Consider the following 10,460-nt stretch of genomic DNA (forward strand, 5'->3'; position numbering starts at 1 on the left):
TCTGGTTCCCTGAATCTACTTCAGACGAAACTGAGCAATTTATAGACATCGGGGAATTGCCAGGTCAGGGGACCAGACTAGCTATCTTGCACCTGTTCACGGATGTGTTACCCGATTGCAAACAAAATGCGGACCAACTAAATTTGGTAAATTGGGGGCAGTATATGAAAACAATTCAGTTTTTTCAAATGGTGATTGGCCAACCATTGTTTGAAAATTGATACAAAAATTCAACTTTTCTTGAAAATGACAGCACACCAGGCGCCAAGGATATTACATGTATTCACTTACAGTCAAGTAAGGTATTTCACAATAATTTGGTAGTTTTATTTTTTGATGTTTGCAAATGTTGTATGTCACCTTTAAATGTTCTGAGTCTGAAACTATTACTTTCAGAAAAGCAACTTAAATTTGGTGAAGCAGTTACGATTTAGCACGAGTATCATCTTTGGTTGGATAAACGGCTGGATTTGATTTTCATGGATGCATGTTTAAATTTACTTTTCAAAAGATGAAAGTACAAAATGAAAATTCACGGTTTCTTGCACATCAAATGCATGGATTCTGTGGCTATTTCAGTAATGGAAATCACTTCAAAGTTGGCGGTTTCTAGCATCTTTTTACCCACCTCCCTCCCCATGAATGCTCCTAGCCCCGCCCCATCTTTATCTACCAGAGATGTGGGGAGACAGTTGAAGAGACTGTAGGTGAAATCCACGCAGATCCTGTCCTGATCCTCGAATGCCAGGTTGTCTTGGAGTTTGGAGTGGCTGTTGACCTCGATGATGGATAGGGTGCCTCCGGACTTGAGCACCCTGTGCATCTCACGGAGTGCCTTGTCAGGGTAGGTCAAGTCGTGGAGGACGAAACTTATGAATACGTAGTCAAACTTGGCGGTCCAGTCGCTTGGCAGTTGGGTTATGTCGCTTGCAAGGAATTCCACGTTGCTGAGGCCCTTCTTGGTCGCCATTTCCCTCGCCTCGAGAATCCCAGGCTTGGAGAGGTCAATGCCAGAAAACCGACTCTTGGGAAAGTGACCGGCTATGATTCGCGTGGAAAGCCCTGTACCGCAGCCAGCATCCAGAACTTCGATTCCATCGTCTGGAAAATAGAAAGATCAAGTTAAGATGTTAACCAGTTCACGTGTATAAACACAAAGGCTTTGCGGTATTCGGAACGGATGACGCTGGTAAGTTCAGGTACCGAAAAGTGGACACAGTTGCCCAAGCCAGATATTCAGGGGTTTTCGGGTCGGGTCGGTTCGGTTTCGTGTTAGTTCGGGTCGGTTTTTCTTGAATATTTGTTGGGTCAGGTCGGGTTGGTTCGGTTTGCAGGGGTGTGATTGGACAAAAATGAAAAATCCACGAACTTCGGTTGACATGTAATATACATGTACATGTACATGTATTATTGTACATGTACTTGTATAGATGTACATGTATACATATGCATGCACGTATGTCCATATATAGGCCTAGGGCATGTACATTTTATGTACTGTAATTTCTGTAATGTTAGTAAATTTTGTCGCTTCAGTAAAGAAAACAAATGGGGGAAAAATTAAGAAAAAACGTCTGGTCATTAAATAATATAATCCATATGTGATTGATTCATAAAGGCTTTTTCTGTGTGTGATGTTATTACTTTTGCATGTTGCAGAGAGAAACGATTCACACAAAACAATATGAACGGTGCTGAAAAAAGTTTAATCTTACTTTAAACTCCAGTCCCAGCCCCAGGCTTCCAAAACATTTTTGAAATTTTGTGTTGGTGGTGGCTATTTTTCAAAGCACTACTGCAGCTCAAACTGATTTCCATCCACAGTGACACTTTATTACCAGTTCTTCCAACCATACTCTTGAATTCCTTGACAAAATCGCGGCAACACCAATGTGTTTGCGAATTGCTAGCACACGATCGTCACTGCACACTACATGCACAATACACACACACATCCACACGCGAAAAGAAACACGAGGTGCTGCAAACCCATTGAAAATTATTTTTAGTCTGGTCCTCAAGTACTCCACTGCGCATACTGCAATAATGTCTATTAGGTTCTTGACCGCACTGCATTAGACTTGTCACCAGTCCATCCATTATCGTAAATTAGAGCCTATATTTCGCCAGAAGTTTTTAGGCGATATTATTACGGAAACAGAAAACGTTAAAAATCCGGAATCCTCAAAACAATTCCGCAGACGTTAGATAAAAATCCGGAAATCCGGAAAAATCCGGAAAAATCACACCCCTGGGTTTGGGTCAGTTTTTCCTGCATGTTTTGTTGGGTCAGGTCAGGTCGATTCGGGTCGGTTCGGGTCGGTTTTTCTTGAATTTTTGTTGGGCGGGTCAGTTTTAGGGATTCAGATCAGTGTCGGTTCGGTTTCGTGTTAGTGCGGGTCGGTTATTCTTGAATATTTGTTGGGTCAGGTTGGGTTGGTTCGGTTTGGGGTTGGTTTGGTTCGGTTTTCCTTGCATCTTTTGTTGGGTCAGGTCAGGTCAGGTCGATTCAGTTTCGAGTCGGTTCGGGTCGGTTTTCCTTGAATTTTTCTTGGGTCGGGTCAGTTTTAGGGATTCAGATCAGTTTCTGTTCGAATTTGGTTTATACATGAATCTATTATGTTTCGGGTCGGTTTGGCCTGGTCAGCCCGACCCGATGCACAACACTAGTGTACATGTACTTACTGAGTTGTTTCTGTATCTGAGGCATAGAGGGAATGAACTCCTGAAGGAACTTGTTGTGGAACCATGGCCCTTGAGTCAACTCCATCAACTCATCAAATTTGGGATATTGACTGTTTGAAACTCCTATAAAAAAAAATAACAATGGTGAATATTATCACATTAGCCACTGTACTACATTGTTTGGCAATGTGTTTATTCACAGATAAATCTATCAAAGTATTGAGTGCTCAGTCAGTTTGGGGCACTACAGTGACAGTTTAATAAATGATCCTTTCTATTAGGCCATCAGCCTCGGTCCAAAATTTTTGCCACCGGTATCAAATGAGGGGAATAATCGTTATCGCGATTTTTGGCAAGGTATACACCTCCAGAGTTGGAAAATATGTGATAGCATTGCAGCGGTGGCAGCTTTTTGGGTGCCATCACCCTTTTTTTCAAAATGTCTTTCAAAATGCTTGTTACCACTCTAGGGGCGGTATACCTTGCGCTAGTCCGAAAATGTGGGACTCTCAATACTGTGTATGAGAGTCCCAAAACTTAAGGTATTGAAAACATGCAAAAACAAGAAAATAGACTGGCACCTAAAACAACCAGTCCAACACAATCAACCATGCCAAAAGAATTTAAGAAACATGTGGCATGAAGCGGGAACTAGTCTCAATTTACTACACATTTCTCCATAGTCAAGCCACCAGACTATTGACACTGAATGAAGAGGTCAGTCTTTTCAAATAGTTGGACCATGGTTGGACTTGTACCAGTCTAGTATTTAGCCCCACTTTGAAATCACTTGACTTCCCTCTCATGTGCAAAATATTGAAGAAAAGTCTCAAATTGAATTGAGTCTGCAAACTTGGTTGGTGAAATATGGAGGACATTTTCTTTGCCCCAGTGGAATTTTGGAGAAATTTGCTGGCTAAACTGTGAGTAAAGTGGGCCTGATTTAGTTTTGCACGTTTCAGAGCACTCCAGAGCCCTGTCTGACCTTGCGCATGCGCACTATAATCATTTATGCCCTGATTTGATACTGACCAAACCCCAGGCTGATGGCCTGTATGGCAGACATCTTAGAGGTTCACTGTTTTTCTTCCACATGCGTCATTCTAAAAATTGAGGGTGCAAAGGTTGACGTTTTCACGTCCCTGTTACTTGGTGCTTTGTAATTTGCCATTCAATTATTATAAGCCAGTTGGGTATTTCAATGACTCGAGGTCATTCGGGATAACATCACCGACATGATGTTACGCGATGTTACGCCCATTCTGCTGGTAATTTACACGCAAGCGTTGTGCCCCCACATTTATGTGCCTTCTAAACGTTCCGTTATCCCAAATGACTCGTGATCCATATCATCGTGCACATGCGCAGTTGAAATACATTCAAAAATCATGAATGATTTCAAATGATTTTGTATTTGTTGGGTATACTATAAGTAGTCTGCTTTCTCATAACCATTCTTGGAGCGCAATTGCATTAAGGAGTGCATCAGAGTCATAACATCCTAGATGTGAGATGTAATCAGGGGCTGCAGAAAAAAAGCGGACCCCAAATTTAGCCTATAGAATGATCCACAGCATGACTAACAACAGTGTATTCATTTCCTTTTATTTACAAATCTCCAAAAACAGCTGCTGTGTGCAAAGCTGAATGTTTGATATGGCAATCAGTAATTACAAAATATGATTTACAGCTGATGCACCCACAAAAAGTTATACACAGTAGTTGGAGATCAAAATGTTTGATTTTTTCGGATACCTGGGGGGCCATTTCTTTTGAAACATTCTGCCACCTGAAGGAAGCCCCCACAAAGAATAGGTGCGCTCATAGCAAGGCCCTTCAGCTCCGTGATGTTTGATCGATGTGCAGGCAGCCAGTACTTCTCCTCCTTGGGGTCAAAGTTGACGACTCGGGCAGAGGTCATGCATCCTAACCACTCCCTGACATATCTGCATGCGGGAAAAGACTAGGTTAGGGCTAATAATAGACCCTTTAAAGGGAATATACATCATTTGCTTTTGCTGTAATTTTCAGAAATGTATGGAATTGGGGGGTTGGAAATACATGTATACATATATATAGCAAATATAGTTACACTGACTTTTTTGAGGTTTTGGGTTCGAAAATGCTATAAAAACCAAGAAAAACAATCATTTTCCTGTAGTCTGGTTCCCTGACTCCATATAAGAAGAAACAGAGCAGTTTACATACATTGGGGAATTGTAAGGACAGGGAACCAGTCTAGCTGGCTCGTACCCGTTCATAGGTTTGTAATCGATTGCAAACAAGTGCGATGGTCAATTGGGGCCAGTATTTGAAAAAAAGCCAGTTTTTTCCAACGCTGATCGGCCAATCAGCGTTGGAAATTGATACAAAAATACCACTTTTCTTGAAAATGACAGTATACCAGGTGCCATGATTTTACAGGATGCTTTACACTGTCATTCACTAACAGTCCAGCAAGGTATTTCAAAATGATTTGGTAGTTTTATTTTTTGATGTTTGCAAATGTTGTATTTTCCCTTTAATGGATAGCCACAGACCGGGATTGTGCAGTGAAGGTATATGTTATGCTGCATGCTGGAACAGTTAGTACTGCATAAAATTCACGTTCGTCGCGCAAACTATATCCCAAGATGCAACGCGCAGCATACCTTCACTGCACACTTCCGATCTGTCTATAAAAAGGTCCATGGTGCTTTCTCAACTTTAAAACCAAGTAAAAATAACAAAAACAAGTTTCTTGTCCCCGCCTGCTTCCTATATCATACATTTGCAATATATTTGGTCTTTGTAATTTTTTCGAGCAAAATTGTAACTCTTGCCTTTGTATTTACAGCTTGCAAGTTCAAAATCTGGTAGAAAAGGGTATCAGCTCCTTTGGTAACATAACAAAAAAGTCAAGAAAATCCATCCACCATCTTGGAAATTTTGCAATCTTGGGATGGAAAAGGACGCCTCCTAAGTCTTTTTTTTCTCTTTTGCTTGGCCTTAAAATTGTACACTTTGCAACCTCAACTTACATTGTGGTTTTTATGCAATAAAATAGGCCTACCCAGTACCGGGCATGCACTAGAACACAACAAATTTCAGCATTCTCCAAAAGGTTGACGATTATTTTATAGCCACAGTAATCAGTATTAAAACAAAATCAGCTGCTATTGTGCCAATCATCTGCTCATTCATTAATTCAAATCCATTGTTTCTTTACCTTTCTTTGAAGTTGCCAGCATCTGCAATCTCCTGGCTGGTCTTAGGTTCTCCTCCCAGCGAGATCATGACATCAAAGAGCCCTGTCTCCATCCCCATGGCAACCCCAAGGCCTACCATTCCACCCACAAGATTCTTCTCCATGCTTGCCAAAAACTCCTCGGCAGTTTCGCTGGATAGCTGCTCACAGTTAGCCATTTCAAGGAACAGGGCTGCTTGGCCTAAACTAAATCTAGTTGTGCAAAGTCAGACTCAGACTTAGTCAGAGCAACTGATGAAACTTCGGCCAATCTTTCGACCCCAATTTTCCTTCCTAAAAATGGGCTTTAAGTACCTCTAGATATACATATAGGCAACAATTGCTACATCCCAATTTTCCTAGGCTTGGTGCTGGGGCTGCCCGCTGGGAGAAGCTGAAACGAAGCTGAAATTTCTCACGTTCGCGGTCCATCTGTCATGTCATGCATGTCTAACATGTCTAGTCTAACGTTTCGTTAGTCTAGTCCGCTTCGGTTAAAAAGAGGGCGCTCAGCGCAGCAGAGAGCATGTTTGCTCGTACCACTGATCTAATACACCATCCACACAGTAGACTTTGCATATTGACCAATTCGCCCCCGGTCTCACGAAGATGGCCAGCGCGCGTTGTATCAGCAGTTGACGCGCATTTTGGTCACGTACACATATTATGATGTTCTAAAAAGGACACATTTCCGTAGTGATTATTATTTCCAAAATGCAGAAAAAGTGAACTGCGGCATTACAAAAGTAAACCACGACGTTAGAAATATTGTAAACCTCGGTCAGTTGTGGTGATCAAAATATAAGTTAAGTGAACCGCGATGTAACAAAAGAAATCATGCCGTCTATAAAGACGGTATACAACGCCACGTTCACGGGTCTATAAAGACGGCAGCTTGTCCTTTGTAGATCACCAGCCGGTCTCACCGGTCTCACCAATATGGCGTCAAATTCATTCATTGTGCGGCTCTTTATCGCTATCCAGTCTTTATAATAGAGATCAGTGGCTCGTGTCCCCCCCCCCCCCCTGCAAATTTGCAGGGCGCAAACAGAGGACGCTGGGAGGGGCTGACGAATTAACGCTCTGATTGGATAGATTTTGCGTGACCTGTGACCTGCAAGTCATCTCGACCACGACCCTGCCAAGGTTTCAAACGGCCGTACGGTATGGTTGAGTCATTCATCACTCTTTTATTCCCATTAATAAATGATGTGGCACCCTTTTTGGTTGAAAAGCACAATAATGTAGGAAAATCTGTTGTGTAAATTGTCAACTCCCGACAGTTGCTCAGGCTCCGTTTCGAATTCACGAAGGGTCGAAATGCATATCATTCGACGCTCAAAATTTGTCCACATGGTCCGCAATGAAAAAGAAATCACATCCGGTATGGTGTGTATGCAGTTCTATAGCAAACTTTTCGGATAGTATTTGCGCGCATTGGCTAACCGCGGTCTACAGCTGCAGCCAGATGCTTTATACATAGGTCATGATATATGACCCAGAATGCCGTCCCTACTTCCTTCACAAGATTATGTGAAGCTCATCTGCCCTTCCCAGCGCCCTGTTTGCAGGGCGGGGGGGGGGGGGGGGGGTACGAGCGAAGCCTGCAGCTAGCTGGTCGGTCAGGCGCGACGGCCGTACCGTACCGCGGTGGGCACCAAAGAAAAAGCGCCGCATATAATAGCGGCGCTATAGGATCTTTGGTCGGCACTCGGATCGGTCGGTCGGTCTGTCGGTATTTTTTTAGGTCTCACGACATCATCGTAAATAGAATGTCTGGTTGATTCGGCCCGTTTTAGTAATTATTAGCAAAGTTCTGGTTTCTTGAACTTAACACATTAAACATGTCTGGATCCTATACTCTTTATTTTTCGCTTATTTGCTAGCTTAGGCCTAGGCCAAGTAAAACTTATAGTTATACACCCGAGTTGATCGTCCGGGATTTTTCATCACTATATAATAGCATTTACCTTTCTTTGAAATTGCCAGCATCTGCAATCTCCCGATTGGTCTTGGGTTCTCCTCCCAGCGAGATCATGACGTCATGACGTTGATGCCGCCTCAAAAAAGGGAAGCGGGCGGGGACAATCAACTGGTTTTTTTTTACTTGGCCTTATAGGTTTGTAGCACTGTGCCGGGAAATCTGTTGTTCGTCCGTCACCCTCATATCTTTTCAAGATCTGAGAAGCACACGAAACACGCTCTTCACCAGAAACTCAAGACATCTTTTTATACAAGCCTGATCCCATCAACAGCTCAAACTTTAATATAGGCCACTGTTTAAAGATCTCTCCAACTATCATAACTATATATTATTTCGTAAGAAACGCATTTTAGAACCCAAGATTTTTTTAAAGGTTTGTGGCATAGGTAAAGTTCAACAAGATTTCCCAATTATTTCTTTTTTGCACAGTGAAACAAAAATAGTGCCAAAAAATAAGAAGAAAAAAGAAAAAACACGAATATGGCTATAAACCTCGAGCCCCCAAAAGGGACCTATAGGATACACAAGAAAAAGCAATGTGACCTGCAGTGATAGCAGCAAGAAGCCCCAGATATTATTTGGAACAGAAACCCATTTAGGTCATATCATCTAGTGAAGTCACGTACCCATGACATTTTCGACAGGACAGTAAGTTCGACGGTGGTCATTGGTGTAATAAACAAGAATCTTCTCAGGACGCAGAGTGTGAAGCAGTGTGGATTAAGATATCCTCTTCAGTGGAAACATCGTTTTATAGACGGACTAATGATGATCCTTCATTCCTCATAAAACTGGACGAAACCTTGAACAAGTGTGAGTGCAATAAGCTCTGGCCGTGTTGCAAGAAGTCTTGCATGAAATGATTGCATAAAAACGATCAAAATGATCCCTGCCAGAGCTGAAAATTGCGACGCCGGATGGCACATAATGGACACCATACTCATTTTGGTGAATTTTTGGGACAGACAGTATACAGACCGACCGACCACCAATAATTAAGTGTCACGGTATATATAGAAGCTCCTGCTAGAGCTTAAAAAAACTGGCTGGAAAGGCATCGTTGCTAAAATGTCATCTTAGCAGGTGAGTTTAATGTACCACATAATATTGGGACCGGAGTTAGGAGAGTGTGGCCTATATAGGGTTCGTGACTCATGATCAGAGGGTCATCGGGGGTTCGAATCCAGCTGCTGGTTATGTTCTTTGGGCAAGCCAGTTCACCCCACTTGCCTCTCTCCATCACCCAGGAGTATAAATGGGTACCAACATTAGCCGGGGAGTAACCTGTGATGGACTAGCATCCCATGGGGAGTAGAAATATTCTCAGACTGAAACCAGAGATAAACGTAACGCCGGCCTGATGGGCCACACACATGCATGGGCGTCGGGGGGGGGGGGGGGGCACTTGTAATCACTTGAAAATAGTAATCCGCCCGGGCGAAATAGAGGGCCGGAAATTCTTTTTTGGTCATGTCCTAAATACACTTCCGTAACTTTGGGCAACACCACCATATTGTACATAGACATCACTGCAGTATGCCAGACGGCTGAAATGCAGCATACTCCCTCACGGGGTGAAAACATTATCTTCACAATCATACCAGTCAGTATCAGAAAGGTGGAGACACTCTTCAGATCACGATGCGGTTGCAGTGCAGCTAGATAACACTGTGAAGTACTCCGAAAGGAGATGGAGATGTATATAAAAGGACTAATTTGAGTAATTTCTTCAGTTTAATGATTAATCCCATGGGTCTGGAAACATTAGGAAAGCTTTTAACATTATTGTGTCCACCACTTACGCGCAGGGAAATTTGCCGCCCTTGCTCGGCCGGCCCCCCGCCCGCATAGAATAACAACATCGACTTTGATATGAAAAGGCAGATTTTTTCAAAAAGTATTTTGGAGTAAACCATGTGCAGTCACAATGATACGTAGGCTACCATTATCATATGGCGTAGTTGTTACCAGCATCTGCATGTACATCGACGCAGGTTCACTCATCAATGTCCACTTCGGGATGTTGACGCTGAGCTGTTCTTCTGGATGTTGCTTAAAGCTATCCGGTTCGTAAGTGACTTCGTCATACACGCGCACGCACCACTGATTACGAGCGCCCATTGGATAAACACTCAAGTTGCGTTAACTTCCGGTTCCATTGGTGCCATGCTACACCATGTACAGTAAGTTGAGATGACGTCACACTTACGAACCGGATAGTCCATCATTTGCAGCCATCCGAAAAAGTAACTGGCGTATTATTATTGAAAAACATACCTGGTTGAAAGATAGTAAGTGGACTAAACTCCCTGTGAAATTAATCTTTCTGGCAAGCTATCATTTTGAAGTAGTCAACGAAAGAAGGCCTTTCCAACGGTGCGTCTTAAGACGCACTGTAGGAAAATTTAAATTAGTAGTTAGGGTTTTGTTATTGGGCGAAGCGCGCGCAAAGATTGGCACGACGCACGGCGCTAGGCGCGCGCGGTTGCTATAATTCGTCGGATCAGTGCGCGACATCGCGTATCATCTTGCAATTCAAAACAATTCAAAACATGATTCAGCAAC

At 42.8% G+C, this 10,460-nt stretch overlaps 1 protein-coding gene across 1 annotated transcript; it reads right to left on the reverse strand.

Annotated features, from left to right (window-relative positions):
* Positions 1-283: 283 nt before the first annotated feature.
* LOC119746313 (ubiquinone/menaquinone biosynthesis C-methyltransferase UbiE-like) lies at positions 284-6,416 on the reverse strand. Its single transcript, XM_038223191.1, has 4 exons — positions 5,894-6,416; positions 4,441-4,631; positions 2,686-2,808; positions 284-1,101 (listed from the first exon to the last, which is right to left on the reverse strand). Exons 1-4 carry the CDS (start codon positions 6,088-6,090, stop codon positions 533-535), a joined length of 1,080 nt encoding a protein of 359 aa, XP_038079119.1. The 5' UTR covers positions 6,091-6,416; the 3' UTR covers positions 284-532.
* Positions 6,417-10,460: the final 4,044 nt, after the last annotated feature.

The sequence above is a fragment of the Patiria miniata genome, unplaced genomic scaffold (assembly GCF_015706575.1).
Source record: "Patiria miniata isolate m_02_andy unplaced genomic scaffold, ASM1570657v1 HiC_scaffold_7, whole genome shotgun sequence".
NCBI lineage: Eukaryota > Metazoa > Echinodermata > Asteroidea > Valvatida > Asterinidae > Patiria > Patiria miniata.